General features: G+C 42.5%; 1 protein-coding gene across 1 annotated transcript in view; it reads right to left on the reverse strand.

Annotated features, from left to right (window-relative positions):
* LOC137545079 (synaptotagmin-10-like) overlaps positions 1-17,730 on the reverse strand; it is a 65,160-nt gene that overhangs the window by 24,411 nt on the left and 23,019 nt on the right. The window contains exons 4-5 of the mRNA XM_068266185.1: positions 12,043-12,214; positions 8,301-8,451 (exon numbers count right to left, since the gene is read on the reverse strand). Coding sequence (XP_068122286.1) covers positions 8,301-8,451; positions 12,043-12,214 — 323 coding nt within the window. The remainder of the gene's footprint in view (positions 1-8,300; positions 8,452-12,042; positions 12,215-17,730) is intronic.

The following is a 17,730-nucleotide window of genomic DNA, read 5'->3' on the forward strand; positions in this document are numbered from 1 at the left end:
GCCATATCCTGGCTTGTTGGGGCAATCTCGTACTCTATGACCCTGCTCCGCACAATATAAACATAACTGTTCTGTCATTCTGCGTCTCCGCTCAACCTGAGAAGTTTTGACCGACCTATCTGCATAGGTTCCGGTGGAGGTAAAACAGGCGTAGGTGGCATCTCAGGAGGAGCTGCGTAAGAGACAAGCTTAACCTGGTCTTTACCCTGGTTTTGTCGCTGATAACGCAATCTGCGATCAATCCTGATGGCCGCCAAGATGGCGCCATCAAGTGTCGTGGGCTCTGGCTGACTCAACATGAGGCTGGAGACCTCGTCCGACAACCCGAATAGGAAACGGTCTAACAGGGCGAAGTTGTCCCACCTGGTTGTCACTGACCACCTCCTAAATTCAGAGGCGTAATCCTCGACTGGACCCTTGCCTTGGCGTAATAACTTGAGCTGCTGCTCAGATGTTGCGGCAATATCTGGGTCGTCGTAGATTACTGCCATTGCTTTGAAAAATTCGTCAACAGACGTTAAGGCTAAGTCACCCTCAGATAAACTGTACGCCCAGGTCTGAGAGTTGCCAGTCAATAATGTTTTAATAAATGTGACCCTTTGAGCCATCGTGCCTGAGGATTGGGGTCTCAACTCGAAATACGACAACACTCTACTCCTAAAATTGCAAAAGTCAGATCTGTGGCCGGAAAATCTCTCGGGTACTGGCATACGTATATCAGTACTAGGAGGCGATCGTCTATAGCCGTCCGGAGGGTTTGTAATGACCCGGACAACGAATCAATCAATGTCTGGTGCCCTCCCAGCATTCGATTGATCTCGTCCATTGAGGAGGCCATTGCTCCCAGACGGTCAGAGTGTCCGTCCATATAGGTTTTGGTCTGGCGTTCTGTAACGATCGGTGAAGCACAGAGAGGATCTGATTACCGGTGATCTGCAGTATCACGGGGAATGCAGATGTATACCAGATTATAAGTGATCTGCAGTATCACCGATAATCCGATATACTAGCTAACCTCTGTTTACCTGAGTAGAGTGTAGTGTTTTGGTGTAACAGTAACACTTAGAGGACTAGGCCTCAAAGCAGTAAGGAGTACTGCAAAGATTCCTTCCGAGGCCTGGACTCTCAGAGACAGGAGGAGTCAGGCTGAGCGAAGGAAGGATATCAGAGAGTGACACTCTGGGGAAAGTGTCACTACCTGGACAGGGAACCGCCTCTAACAGTAAGGTCGGCTCTCGAGGTCGGACAAGCCAGGTCGTACACACACGGACAGATAAAGTACAGTATCGTAAGGCAAAGGCGGGGTCAAGGTACAGGCAGGGTTCGGCAACAGGTAATCAGAAATATCAAGGTACAGGATCAAGAGGCAGAAGCAGAGTCTAGGACGAGCCGGGGTTCGGCAACAGGTTATCAGAAATATCGAGGTACAGGATCAAAGTTCAGGAGGATAGTCAGGCAGGCAAAAAGTCATAACAGATAATCACAATCAAACTAGTACTTTAAGCTATCAACAGAATCTAGCTAAGTGTAGGATTACAGCTCCAGCTGGTCCCGGCACACTTGCGGATCTGACTACGGATCTGGGTGCTCCCACATGTGTGATTGCAATGCCAGACACCAGAGGAATGACCAGGTAGCAGTATATATACACCGATGTCCCCCTGTCAAATATCTGATCGATATCTGCTTAAAATGATTACCAACTCAGTAAAGGACCAGCCTTTAAACCTTCATAACCAAAATTAGACAGAAGTGGGTGCGTGCTCACTATAAACAGAATATTTATAGGTTAACAGTTTTACCTCTGAAAGAAATACGCAACACTCAGCTGTTGAATTTTATAAAATTATCTTGTTAAGAAAAATAGATAAAGCATTTATATACAGGAATATACATCTCTCCAGTTGTTGTCAATCTTCCAAGAAATACATTTTCATCCAAAAATACATTTTCAAAGTTCCTTTAGTAAATAGAGTCCATTTCAATATAGCAAATATTCTGCTGTAGCTTTTATCCTTTATCGATAATTGTTGTCTCGAGATTGAACAGTGTATAGTACACACAATATAGCTTTATCCTTTAAAATGATTATATGAAGTTCTATTCTTATATGAAGAACTTAAAGTAGATATCTCTTAATCCTTCAAAGCTTGATAATTGTTTCTTAAGCTTGCATTTGCATTTGAATAGTAAAACTTATAATAAGTAAAACTTATAGCATAGAAAAAAGTTATCTAAAACTCAAAAAACTACTGAAGTTTAAAAAGACAAGTCTTTAACTTTTGCATAGACTAATTGTCAAAGAATTCACCAAGAATTATTGCATATTACCTCTCTTGGATTTCAGAATCACAATGGAAGGTAGTCTCTTGCTAGGCCTCAATCATCTCAGTAGAGTTTCAGGCTTGATCTCCCAATGTGCTAGCCTGCCAGGCCTTTTTATTGTAATTCTTCCAATATGGCGTCGGGGTAGGGGATTTCACATGAAGTCATGTTCTTATTATAGCATTACCTCACTCTTTATTTTTAGATGGGGTTAGCTAGATGCCCCTTGTGGTTATAAGTGGTAATGGCCGACACAAGAGATGTCCCCTGTGGTTATAATTGGTAGTAGCAGGCACAAGGCTTAAGGCCTACTGTTTAATACAATCTGTCATAAAGGGTATATTATTGATCAGCTTATTAGATATATGTGAACACTATGTGATTAACATCTTGCGTATAAAATAGGCTTAGCTAAGCAGTGTCTATCTTGACCTTAGACGGTTGATCTTACTAACACAACAATATTGCATAACATGTGAACATCTCTTCAATACTATCTCATTCTTAACCTTGTAGGAATAAACAGCTCACTTCCAATAATAACATTGAAAAGCACACAATCTAATTTTGATTTTGCCCGTACTCACGGATCTTGAAATTCACTCAATTGATCTGCAAACCATTTAACTTTTGTATACGATTTGGGCAAGGGGGATGATCAGTTCTCTGCATTAATATGAGATTCTGACACCCCCAGCACCTCCCTAAGTGCTGGACCAATGACGAGTGGGGCCAGAGTCAGCTGACCAGCTTGGTCAGCTGACTCCTTTCTGGCTGCCATAAATCTTCTGCCTGAGTGCGCGCGCGCGCGTCACTCTAACACCAGAGGGACTACGAGTCCCAGCCACAGCAGCCGCGCTCGGCGGTGTCTCCCCAGCGGAAGTATGTGCGCTAACCGCCACGTCCAACGCGGCGGTTTCTCCGCGCTCTGTAGGTCCCTGCACGGAGACAGCCACCTCATGCTGAGAGGAGGCGGCTGCCTCTCCGTGTGTGATGCCCTCGTGCGCGGAAAGAGCCGCCTGCCGCTGGCTCATGGCGGCGGCTCTTCCGCGTTTCCTCACAGATCCACTTTAAGTATGCCCCCTCCAGCAGTTGTAATTCTCTCCCAACAATTACAGGCTTCTCCAACAGTCACAGGCACCAACCAAGGATTTACACACTCCAAGCAGTGACAGCTGGCTCTCCCAGCAATCGTTTCCCAACAGTCACAAGTGCCCACACAACAATCACACACCTCTCCTGCAGCAGACACATCAAGCAGTCTCAACAGTCACAAAACCAACCGTCACTAATTTTTCCTCAGCAGTCACAGGTTGTTTCAGGTCTTCTTGTAGTAACAGGCGGGCCTAAACTGTCATTAGATGCCCTCACCAGAAGTCACAAACTGTCATCTCCACCAGCATTTACAGGCATTCATCTAGCAGTCTTAGGTGCCACCACATTAGTAACAGAAGGCCCCTTAGCAGTCACAGATACCCCTCACCCCCATATTTACCAGCACTCTAAGTGTATAGGAGCTGTGGATGCCTGAAGAGACACGGAGGCTGGCATAGGCAGCCTACCCTCAGCATTTACCATCAGACCACGTTTTTTTGTGGGCCACGGAACATTACCATGGTCCCTTGTGTACATCAAGCAACATGTCTAACATTGCACATGGTGGTAATAGGGCAGCTTTCTCCTTTTAGGGTCTGAAGAGAATTATTTGACTAATTAGAGGTGGGGATAACTACCACAGGTTATTAGTGTATGAAGTATAATATATTTTTCGCTTGGTGACATGGGTGCCAGATGGCTTGAATGCAAGATTGAATCTTAATTTTTTATATTGAACCAGCATTATTTTATCTATGTGTCTCTGACTCCTGGCCAGATTTTTTTTGGACCACCTTTATGCTGGGTACACACAATGCAATTTCCCGCCCGACAAATGGGAATTGGGAGATTATTTCCGACATGTCTGATCGGCTCCGGATCGATAAAGTGATTTTACGCACTAATAATTGGAAAATCGATCGCTTTATGTATCGGGTGCACTTTGGACATATACACACTATGCAACTTCCCGTCCGATCCCCCATCGATTGCATCATGCCTACCTCTTTTAGGCAAGGAATCCAGCCTTACGAGGATATATGTGTGTGTGTATGTATATATTGTTATATATATATATATATATATATATATATATATATATATATATATATATATATATATGTACAGTATATGTATATATAGTATATATATATATATGTCATCCACATTATATATATATATATATATATATATATATATATATATATATATATATATATATATATATATATACAGTGCTGCCTGTAATTATTCATACTCCTGCCAAATTTTGACTTAAAGTTACTTTTATTCGACCAGCAAGTAATTTTTGACGGGAAATTACATAGGTGTCTCCCAAAAGATACTAAGACGATGTACAAGAGGCATTATTGTGGGGGGAAAAAAAACATTTCTCAGCTTTTATTTACATTTGAGCAAAAAGTGTCCAGTTCAAAATGATTCATACCCTTCACAAACTGTCACAGTCTCTGGGAAAATCCAAAGTTCTATACCATTCCAAATAGTCTAAGCTGTTCTAAAGCATCCTAAGTACTCTGACTAATTGGGAACCGCTGTTTTAATCAACTCAACAGGTGAACAACAGCAGCTCTCTGCAGTTGGTTTTGTGGACAGTCATGGCTAAGACAAAGGAGCTCAGTGAGGACCTGCAGCTGCGCATTGTGGCTGCTCACAAGTCAGGAAAGGGCTACAAGGCCATTTCTAAATGTTTTCAAGTTCCAGTGGAAAATCTCAAAGGACGTGTTCGGAAGCCAAGACTGACACCTGTGCTGGACAGGAGGATAGTGAGAGAGGTGAAAAAGAATTCAAGGATCACCACCAAGGCCATCGTGGTGAATCTGGGCTCTGCTGGTGGCAATGTCTCAAAGCAGGCAATCCACACTGCTGTGTTCCATAGGTGCAGAACAAGGAATACGCCACTTCTCCAGATAAGGCACACAAAAGCTGGCTTGGCCTTTGCAAATGCTCATCTCGACAAAGAAGGCGACTTCTGGTCTTCTGTGTTATGGTCAGATGAAACTAAAATTTAATTGTTTGGTTACAATGATGTTTCCTTTTATTTGGCATAAAAAAGGAGAAGCCTTCAACCCAAAGAACACCATCCCCACTGTCAAACATGGTGGTGGGAACCTAATGCTTTGGGAGTATTTTTTCAGCCAATGAACCAGAGAACCTAATCACAGTAAACGGCATCATGAAAAAAGAGCAATACGTGAAGATTGTCAATGACAACATCAGGCAGTCTGAAGAGAAACTTGGCCTTGGGCACCAGTGGACATTTCAGGATGACAATTACCCAAAACACACAGCAAAAGTTGTGAAGAGATGGTTAGCAGACAACAACATTAACGTTTTGGAGTGGCCCAGCCAGAGTCCTGACTTGAATCCAATTGAGAATCTGTGGAGGGAGCTAAAGATCAGGATGATGGCAAGAAGACCCATGAACCTGAAAGATTTGGAGCTCATTGCTAAAGATGAATGGGCAAACATACTGTACCTGTGGGGACATGCAAAAAGCTGATCTGCAATTATAGGAAGTGTTTGATTGCTGTAACAGCCAATAAAGGCTTTTCTGTTGATTTATTGAGAAGGGTATGAATAATTTTTGCTCAAATAAAGCTGAGAAATGTTTTTTTCCACAATAATGCCTCGTATACATCCTCTTACTATCTTTTGGGAGACACCTATGCCATTTCCCGTCAAAAGATTACTTGCTGGTTGAATAAAAGTAACTTTAAGTCAAAATGTGCCATACTAATGAGCTAATACTGCGGATGAGGGAGCGCCCCTAGTGGGCCCCTATTGCTGCGCCACTGACTCTCTTATGCAATCTATACAAATACTTATTTAGCAGCCCTATTTTATAATATTATTGTAAATACTCATGTGTAGTTCATGTGTATTTCAAAAACACACAATTAAGAAGCCTCAGTTTTAAAGCCTGACTGTAGCTTTCTGATAAATGTGATATAATATGGCAGGAAACTGACTTAAATAACCTGGTAAAGAGTTTTATTGTATTACCTGTCATGTTCTCTTATGCTAATGCAGGCCCCCCAGAATATGCATTCTGCCTAGAGGAAAATGCTAACAGCATGATTGTTGCCATGGAAGAGCCATAAACAAATACAACCGTGCAAGTTCTTTACATGGAAAACCATTTTTTAGTAATCAACTGCATTTTGTAGATACAGGTCATTCAGCACAACAGTGGCTTCAATAGCACACATGAATAATGCAAAAGATAAAACAAAATAGGGCAAAGTTAATCATTTGCATATTCTATTTTATTATAATACATTTATGGATTTATACTTTAAGTCGAAATTAAAGACAGACAGAAAAGGCTCAATATAAAGCAAATTAAGTTACAATGTGCAGACTATTCCTTTGATGCTATTACGGTAAGTAGGTGTTATACATAAATGAAACATACCCTTTTCACTTATTGTAAACACTGAATGACCTCTATGTTGTGCTCTTTCTGTAGTCTGTGGTTGAGGTCCATGGGCAATACTGATATCTTTGCTCTGTAATTATGCAAAATATAACTATTGTCCCTCTTCCTGTCCAATTGTATGTTTTATTTCAAGCTCCTTAAGGCCCTTTCACCACTGTTTACCGCTAATCGCAGAAGCACTAGCACTTTTTAAAGCGCTAGTGCAATTATAACTTTTTGGCAGAAATCTCACTGCCGCAATTGCTGCTGATTGCGGGCATTCTGTGATTAGCAGCAACCAAAAACGCGTTGCATTGTAGCATCTTGCCGCGATAGAAGAGCGATCGCGATTAGCATGCTAATGAAGTGCTTGTCGCGATCTCAAAAAACTGTGATTTTGCACAGTGATTGTACAGCGATAATCGTGGTAAAATCACCTACGCAAAACACTAGCGGTAAGTGCTCGCATTTTTGCGTTTACAAGTGTAAATGGGCCCTTAAAGAGACTCTGAAGTCTCTTTTTTTACCTTATTTTGTTTAACAATCCTCTTCAGCTTTAATGCCAGAGTTAAATCGCTGCATCCCCACAGCAGAGAAGTTATTTATTACCTAGAAAACGACCTGCAAAGTTCTACGACTTTGCAGGTCACAGATCATGCTGCCCTGGCTCGCAGGGCTTTTCTTCCTGGAGAGGCTGAGCTTTGAATTCTTGCTCTGCCTCTCCGCAATCAATCTCCATGGATCTCTGCCTCCTGCCCGCCCTTCTCAAGGAGAGAAGATTGAGAGGGGTGGGGAGAGGTAGCGATCTGCAGAAATTGACTGCGGAGGAGGCAGAGCTACAGTGTAAAGCTCTGCCTCTTCGAGGAAGTGAAGCCCTGGGAGCCCGGAGGGCTTTGCAGGGCTTATCTCTGGTAATAAATCACTCCTCTGTTGCAGGCAATTTAACTCTGGCATTAAAGCTCTAGAGGATTGTTTAACAAAAGAAGGTAAAAAAAGAGACTTCAGATTCTAAAGACTTCAGAGTTTAAAGGTGTTCTGAGAGGAGAATTTCTGTACCAATCTTCAGAATAGATGTCAAATGGCTTTTCCTAGAAAAGGATTGGGTGTCTTTGGATTATATTTATTCAGAAAGTCTGTTCTGAATTAAATGAGATCTGATGAGATAAGAATATGGAGCTGGCAATTGTTGACTTTTTTATTGGTGAAAAACTGGTGCAGTACTAATAGGCAGATTAGGTGTTCTGACTGCACTGGACTCATGCTAGGTGCATGTGCTTAAATCAGTTAGGGTCACTATGGCAGCCAAGCAGCTGAGATTTATTAATAAAGGAGAATAATAGAGTAATTTGTTATTCTCGTTGTTCAGGGTTCCTTAGAAGTCATCTCATACCATTGTTGATTTCCTAATTACATGAACTGAAAAGTTGTGTACAATACATACCTCTTTAAATGACTTCTTCATTTCAATCAATGGATGCCAGTGTGTGATTGGCTTTCGTGGATAAGCCAGCATTTCATTCCAGTGGTCCCTGCCAAGTCCTTCTGAGCTATTCCCTACTCTGCACACTCCGATAATTTCATTGTGCCCAACCCTAAAAAAGAATTAAAAAATGTTAACATTTATTACAGCACTTACAGCAAACATGTATCAGAAACATGCCTAATACTTTAAATACATGTTCCTAAACCTGTGGGTTAATATCGGAGTAACAGCTACACAAATGTTACAAATAAGCCCTATACGAGCATTATTAGACCAGGCAACATTATTTCAAACTTGTGTTGGCAACTTTGGTGAACCTGTTGCTGTATACCACCTGTTTGAAGGTTTGCTGTGTTGCATTCAGCGATAGTATTCTACATCCAGTACCTTGGTTATAATGATTACCATATTTTTCGGACTATAAGATGCTCCGGACTATAAGACGCACCTAGGTTTTGAGGACAAAAACCAAGGGGAAAAAAATATATAGTAAACCTGGTGCGTCCATGGTTCAGGGCATCTTATGGTCCTTCTCCCCCTATGTCCCTCTTGTACCACTTGTGTCCCCCTGTGTCCAGTGACCCCTGTCCCCATGTCCAGTGCCCTCCCTAGTGTCCAGTGTCCCCTCTGTGTTCAGTGTCCCCTGCAACCATGTCTATTGCCTCGCTGTGTCCAGTGTCCCATGATCCAGTGCCCCTCTGTGTCCAGCATCCCAGTGTCCACTGTCCCCTGGTCCAGTGCCCCTCTGTGTCCAGCATCCCTGTGCCCAGTGTCCCCTGGTCCAGTGCCCATCTGTGTCCAGAATCCCTGTGTCCAGTGTCCCCTGGTCCAGTGCCCCTCTGTGTCCAGCATCCCTGTGTCCAGTGTCCCCTGGTCCAGTGCCCCTCTGTGTCCAGCATCCCTGTATCCAGTGTCCCCTGGTCCAGTGCCCCTCTGTGTCCAGCATCCCTGTGTCCAGTGTCCCCTGGTCCAGTGCCCCTCTGTGTCCAGAATCCCTGTGTCCAGTGTCCCCTGGTCCAGTGCCCCTCTGTGTCCAACATCCCTGTGTCCAGTGTCCCCTGGTCCAGTGCCCCTCTGTGTCCAGCATCCCTGTGTCCAGTGTCCCCTGGTCCAGTGCCCCTCTGTGTCCAGCATCCCTGTGTCCCCTGGTCCAGTGCCCCTCTGTGTCCAGCATCCCTGTGTCCCCTGGTCCTGTGCCCCTCTGTGTCCAGTGTCCCTAAGTCCATTGCCCACCTGTGTCCAGTGTCCCCCTGTGTCAAGAGCCCCATTGTGTCCAGTGTCCTGCTATATCCAGTGTCCTCCTCCTCCTCTTTCTTTCAGTGACGTGCGCTGTGTAAGTGGGCCAGGCAGGGCTGTGACAGTGTTACAGTAGCCGGAGACGCTGCGTGCATGGAGCCGGGGAGATATGTTTGAGGCAGTACAGCTGACACCCCGCCTGGACCCACCGCAATGCCACTTACCACGTGTCCGCTGGCTGCCGATTCAGCTCAAAGTACCCCCTTTTCTGCCCCGTCCTGCCTCGGAAATGAAGAAGGGTCAGCACGGATCTGCGCAGACAGTCCACAGCACAACTACCAATCAGACGGGGCGCTGCCCCAGACCACCTATCGCAGCGCTCACTGCTCGTTTTCTAACAAGCGCTGATGCTGTACAGTGATTGGCCCAAATGGTCCCGCCCGCGAGACCATCGCGGCCAGTTATGAAACAAGCCGGGAGCAGTGAGCGCTGCGATAGGTGGTCTGGGGCAGCGCCCCCTTCCTGATTGGTAGTTGTGCTGATGACTGACTGCGCAGATTCGTGCTGACCCATCTTCATTTCAGAGGCAGGACGGGGCAGAAAAGGGGGTACTTTGATCTGAATCGGCAGCCAGTGGACATGTGGTAAGTGGCATTGCAGTGGGACCAGGCGGGGTGTCAGCTGTACTGCCTCAAACAGATCTCGCCAGCCGTGCTTTGTATGTATCGGCAGTGTGGCGGGTAGCCTTTTCGGACAAATGGGAGGGTCGGGGCACAGCATTACACGGACACTCACTTCACTTTCTTTTCCTGTCAAAGGGCAAGCAGGAGGGTCGGGCGGCGGGCCATTAGCATGTAGTGGGCTGCAGATGGAGGAGAGTTGGAGCGCACAAAATTGGCACATTCGGACTATAAGACGCAGGGACTTTTTCTCCCCACTTTTGGGGGAGAAAAAGTGCGTCTTATAGTCCGAAAAATACGGTAGTTATTTAAGCTTCTGGTTTTTTTTAATCTTCTCAAGGATTGACCTCTGACATCCACATGTTTGTCCACACAACTGTTACTCACATTGGATTTTTTTCTCTTTTTTGGACCATACTCTGTAAACCTTGGAGATGGTTGTGTTTGAAAATCCCATTATTGCAGTCATTAGAGATGGTCAATTGGATGCTTGATGCATGCAAAGGTAAAGGACATTTTATGCAGCTTGGAAATGAGACAATCAAAAGCACTTCTTGCAAATTTGATTTGGATCAGCCCAATTCCAAGCTCCAAACAGTTTGCAGTACATATAGTTGGGAACCAGAATTCTTAACATCCCATTGACCATCTCTTTTGATTACCGTATTTAGCAGAACACCTTTTTAGAAGGTGGCCAGCAATTGTAACATCCATGTCTCCCTCTGCCTTATGTTCAACCCTGGTTCATCTTTTTACATAACACAACTAGAAGAGCAGCAATGCCGGTCAATGACAGTAAAAGATCTTGTGGCATGTGTAACACTGGGTGATTGAGCAGTGTGGCTGCACTGTTTGCTGTTTGCTTTGGGGCCATTGTGAGCATTAGCAACACATAACAAAGCTTCCTACTTATGGTATTAGATGGTGGTATGCAGGCTAGAATTGGAACTGCGGGCTTCCAATACATGTCACATGATCCTGTGATTCCGATTCACTTAAAACCTGTCACAAACCAAAAACTGCAGAGTAAAATTATTTGTCCCCATATCTACTGCTTCCTATCCATATATACCACTCCCCAAGAACATCACAACACATGAGGCACAAAAATACAAACATTAACATTCCTAAGGAAAACCGAGCATGGCTCACTCACTTTTTATGTCCCAAACATCTCTGTTAAGGTGGCAGATAGTCATCAGATTTGACAAGAGATAGATCCCTCTCTGAATTAACTCTGATCATCTATTGAAAATCTATGGAACCGCCACCATGCAGGCCGGACTGGCTCCTCATGTTTCCCCCACCTAGTCGTCCTTCTGGAGACCCTAGAGAGTTTTTGCAGTCTAGCTTACTCACCCACACTCTCACCTCCTTTTTGCAGCAGCTTACAGATTTATATGAGGCCAGTGCTGTGCCTGCAGCTCTGCAGAATTTCAACATCAATTTCTTTAGTTCAATATAGTTGCAGTGCTGGCTACAAAGAGTGTAGTGGTGGAAGATGGCCTGGGTCAGATGATCTTTCCTGCTCTACTAGCAATAAGAAGCTAAGATGTAATCCCACTTTATCAACATGGCATCTTAATAACAGTAAGGGCCTATTTTCGCTGGGTGTCATGTCCATTTCCAAATCGGATGCAGCACCTATGCTGTTGGGAAGCTGCAGCTGATTTGCTTTAGAATGCAGCCTATTCATTTCAATAGGCTGCGAATTTGGATTCCACATCCAGAACTGCATGTGGAAAATGGCTGAAATTGTCTGGTTCTAATAAGTGATGGCTTACCTATCATAGTCCATGACTGAGATGAGAAGGCTGACTTGGTCCATGCTCTCTGGTGGGATATCAAAGATAATGGCCTCATTATATGTAGGGTTTAAAGTATTCTTTTTAATGGTAGTTTTCTTCTTTTTGAGTCTACGACCATCGCAAATGAGAGATACCTTAACATATGGATCTGTAAAAAAATAGCAAATATCATTATTTAAAGGTGCTTTTTCTCTGATGAACAGCTTGTTGTAAATAGGCTCCATAACTTCATGTTACAGAAGATAACATCTATTGCATTGTTTGTGTTTCAAGTGACTGTGATGTCTTTACTATCAATGATGCAGAGAATTAAATATAACATCGAAAGTTCCACTGACTCAGAAAGAAGAAATGACTGAGCCTGAGCCACAGCTACTGATCTCTGGTTAATTTCTAGTGGTGAGAGGCTTTGATTGGCTGAATTCAATTTCCTCCTTGGGGTATTAGAAGTTTCCATGTTATGCATTTTATTGTTTTTGCTTATCAGTCTTTAAATACTATACTCTGGTGTGACATCTTTCCTATTATGGTTAGGAATGGCTCTGCCTAAAAGAACTCATGGCCACGGGGAAGCATGTGATCAGTTTGATCAGCTGATAGTTTTGTAAGGCTCTGATTTGCTGGTAATGATCATGCATTAAACCAGGAAGTCATCACAGCAATTCAGAACCTTACAAATCTATCAGCTGATCAAACTACTCTTGCTTCTCCATGAGTTCTCCTAGGCATGGCTACCCCTAATTATGGTGAGATGTTACCTGTTGTGTGCAGACAATTCTCCCATTACCTTCTAAAAATTAACAATGCACAATCATTAAATGATTCATATGTTGTCACATCCTAGTATTGGATTATAAAGAGATATAAAAGCAGCAGAAGATGCAAAGTCACCCATACTTACACTTTTAAACACAGTTTACAGACATGGTTGAATCTAAGCCTATCAAATACAGAAATATCCACCTACAGCATTTGCTATAATTATTTATACAGCCATCCAACAGATGCTGCACAGACAGATTAGGTTATCAGGGAAAAGTGTGTGGAATTTGTGCTACAAATACCATAAATTTAACAACAATATAGATCCCCATTAGAATCCATTTAAAACTATGTGCTTGCTTTATAATAGTCCCCAGAAGAATCATTGGTGATTGTTTCAAGTGGCGTTCCCAAAAGAGTGATGTACAGACATGCTACTTAAAAATAGTCAAGCAGCCTCTTTTGTTATATAGGAATGGATGGGGGACGATGAGCAGTAGACCAGCCAATGGCACCCTGTGCTGAGAAGAACCATCTAAGTCGTTTTGAGATTATTGATGACAAATCGCTAAACAATATCATGGGACTTAGGTAAAGTTCTTCTGGATCTGTGAAGGAATGTATAGTATGTTTATTTCACACTGCACAGTTATTTAAACTAGAAGCATAAAGCATTAGAAATAAACATTTTTTGTTCTCCTCCTCCACCTGGTAATGGTCTTGTTAGCAAGAGACAAAGTCCCTTTACTGTCACAGTATGAAATACAAACATTACAAAAATAAAGTCCCCAAACTTGGTGACAGATTGTTACACTCTTTTGTTGTTTGAAGTTATCATATTATTATTGCACTGTGCAAAACCTCACAAAATGTTTCAAACCAGCTGCCATATTTGTTTCAATGAAAGAGAGGTTGTTCAAATTACTGACATGTTTAGCAAGGCAAGAAAACCTAATACAGATAGTATCAACGTTATAGACCGATGGGACAGGGCCCTTTTTTTCCATTCTGTGTCACGTTTGTGCAATTTTCTTAACAATTCTTTTAGAATACAATAATGGCAAATTTGTCTACAAATAACAGATGAATGTAAACAGGATACAATTCTCATTGGAGAATATTTGGCAAATCAAGGTTGAATAGAATACTGGAGCGAATCCAGCATTCACTTTGTATAAATTGTTAATTTTAGGGATTGATGCTGTAGTTATTGAATTCTAAGCTCTACTGAAGAATTCTCACACTTACATCAAGGCTATATAGTGTCTTTTTATCAGCTATTAAACTGCCAGTTTTGATTGACCTTTGTAATTAGTCTCCTAAGTACTTCATAAACAGTTAGTAGCTGCCTTTGAAGGCAATGCTGATATTATTTAGACAGTGAATTAATTATTTTCTTTAACAACCTCATTCACTGTCTATTTAAAATCATACCAGGGTAAATCTGGGCAACTTTTTTACCAGGCCCCCTGGTGTAATAATGTTTACAATTTCAAATATTTTACCATGAGCATGCTACAAAGTGATCCTTCCACAACACATGTACAGATCTCCAACGGTTCTACCAGAAGAACAAGACCTTTTATCCATATATGAAGCCCTCTGGAATAGCAATTTATGTAAATTATAAAAAAAACTATAGCTGCTTGATAAATTGTTATTAAAGCAAACATGACATTAAACTGTGCTGTAGAAAAGCCTATTGACCCCAGCAGCTAAAGAGAACTGAGATGAGCTGGACAGCCACTGAAGATACTGATGGTGAAAGGGGTTGGGCTTTTACCTCAGCAGACAAAAGATTATTGGCTAGTAATTTTGAAATTTACTTAGCTGATTACTCAACAAATATAGCCCTGGCTGATAACAGTAAAACTATAAACACATATATAGTATGTATTAAACATAGAGTATAGAAAAATAAAGAGTGTTCAGGTCAGGCTTTCAACTCATGTAAGTGCAATTTTTAGCATTTGAAAATCTATTAAAAGTGTAATGCACTAATTGGAGCGTTATTTCTTTTTATATTGTCTAGTCTATCTGGAACCACCCAGTATAAAGAGCTGCATCTGGAGCTAACAACTGGTCTAATAGCTACACATAAGAACACACCATCTAACGGGCAGCACAGAATAACTTTTTTTTTATTTGCCTGACTTATTAAACCTATAGTGATCGACTCTGCCACTGCAAGATTGGGAAAATGACAGTGATTCACACTGCCTAGGAGAAATCTAGATGGTTTAACAGCTCAAAGGATAGCCCCTATCAGTTGCTTCAAAGTGATGCACCCTCCAACTGCAGTTGCTCCTACAGCAGCTCACTTCCCTTCTCCAGTCCCCTCCCATTTCCTTACATGTGAGAATGGCTTGGGGGGGGGGGGGGGGTGAACAGAATGGCTGGAGTGGTGATCACAATGGCTGGAATTGTGACCAGAATTGCTGGGGTGGTGATCTGAATGGCTGAGGTAGGTGAAGATAAGTAAGCTGTGTAACTTAGGAGTGCTATCCTGAACTCTTCCTGGTTTCTAGCAGTGTGTCAGTGGCTGCAAGATGTGATGGAGATCAGGAGTTATTTGCCCTTAATCAAGTGTTAACAGTTTATTTTTATCAATAAACAAAGTGAATGAACAGAAGATAAATCTGAATCAAATTAATATTTGGTGTGACCACTCTTTTTCTTCAAAACAGCATGAATTCTCCTAGGTCCATGTGCACACCATTTTTCAAGGAACTCAACATATATCTTGGAACACTAACCACAGATCTTCTATAGCTTCTTCAAATCACTTCACATAATCCCAGGCACACAAATCATTAAATATTCATTATGTTTTTTGTGTGACATTCATGTTTTATTGGTTTTGTTATTTGAAAAGCATAATTTTATGTACATTCATGGTTCATTTTGTGCACTTATAAAACACATACATAAAATATACATATCTGTGTTTTAATTTGAAAAAAAAAAATCCAACTGCAAAGGATTCAGACTACGAAGGGTTCATTGAGAGTGCATGTATAAAACTTGTGGGGCTCTGTACAGGGCCAGTTCTAGACTTTTTGCTGCCTCAGGCAAACTTGTGAGGATGTGCCCCCCCCCCCCCCCCATTTTTTTGAATGACTGCACAGCACCCAGCACTTTGTACCACACATTACAGCTGCAGTGCAACCCAAAAAACAAAAACACCCTCAGTATAGGTAGGTAACCAGGTTACATAGTTACATAGTTACATAGTTATTTTGGTTGAAAAAAGACATACGTCCATCGAGTTCAACCAGTATAAAGTACAACACCAGCCTGCTCCCTCACATATCCCTGTTGATCCAGAGGAAGGCGAAAAAACCCTTACAAGGCATGGTCCAATTAGCCCCTAAAGGGAAAAATTCCTTCCCGACTCCAGATGGCAATCAGATAAAATCCCTGGATCAACATCATTAGGCATTACCTAGTAATTGTAGCCATGGATGTCTTTCAACGCAAGGAAAGCATCTAAGCCCCCTTTAAATGCAGGTATAGAGTTTGCCATAACGACTTCCTGTGGCAATGCATTCCACATCTTAATCACTCTAACTGTAAAGAACCCTTTCCTAAATAAATGGCTAAAACGTTTTTCCTCCATGCGCAGATCATGTCCTCTAGTCCTTTGAGAAGGCCTAGGCTGCGTAATATGTTGGCGCTATATAAATACAATAAATAATAATAATAATAATAGGGACAAAAAGCTCATCCGCCAAGGTATTATATTGCCCTCTGATGTATTTATACATGTTAATTAGATCCCCTCTAAGGCGTCTTTTCTCTAGACTAAATAAACCCAGTTTATCTAACCTTTCTCGATAAGTGAGACCTTCCATCCCACGCATGGGTATAGGTGCCCCTTGTATAGGTCAGCCAGGTAGGTAGCGAGGTGTAGGTGTGCCCTGTATACGTCAGCCAGGTATAGTTGCCCCAGTATAGTTTAGTATAGGCTAGCCAGATAGTTGCCCCCAGTATAGGTAGCCAGTATAGTTGCCCCCGAGGCCAAGTATAGGTAGCCAGTTTAGTTGCAAAAAGTGTAGGTTAGCCAGGTGGGTGCCCCCAGTATAGTTTCCCCAGTATAGGTAACCAGGTAGATGCCCCCTGTATAGGTAGCCAGTATAGTTGCCTCAGTATAGGTAGCCAGGTAGGTGCCCCCAGTATAGATAGCTAGTATAATTGCCCCAATATAGGTAGCCAGTATAGTTTCCCCAGTATAGATAGCCAGGTAGGTGCCCCCAGTATAGGTAGTCAGTATAGTTGCCCCAGTATAGGTAGCCAGATAGGTACCCGTGCCCCCAGTAGGTAGCCAGCCTGCACCCCCCTCCCTCCCTGTGGCTGCTGCTTGTCTTACCTTCTCATCGGCTGCCTTCTCTATGACAGTCCCCAGCCCCTCCCTAACTGCTACTCAAGACGTTAGATCAGTGGCGATGAAGAAAGCATAAGTACTTCCTGTATATGTGTGCCGCTGCTACGGGAGCCGTTCTCCTGTCGCAGCGGCGCAGTGGGTCACCGCTGATTCTGAAGTCTTGTGTAGTGAAAAAACACTAGATAAACCTTGTTCGGAGATTGGTTATTGTTAATAATATATAACTTTTAATAAATTCGGGTTAAAATAGATAATTCGAACAGATTATACTACCCCTTAGTGCAAAAAGTGATACATTGGGTTGGGGATAAAGCTCATTTGTCTGTCAGACTCTCCTCCAAATTTACAATGCATGTATATTAACAACCCAACACACAACCCTACTTGTTTTGTTTCCTTAATTGGAAACTTCATCAGGGGTAACCAAAGTGCTAAGTGCCTAGAGTGCCTAAAGTGCTAAAGTATATACATTATAAAACATCACATATAACACATATCAAGGTAGCTTAAAGAGAACC

The sequence above is a fragment of the Hyperolius riggenbachi genome, chromosome 2, assembly GCF_040937935.1.
Source record: "Hyperolius riggenbachi isolate aHypRig1 chromosome 2, aHypRig1.pri, whole genome shotgun sequence".
NCBI classification, from domain to species: domain Eukaryota; kingdom Metazoa; phylum Chordata; class Amphibia; order Anura; family Hyperoliidae; genus Hyperolius; species Hyperolius riggenbachi.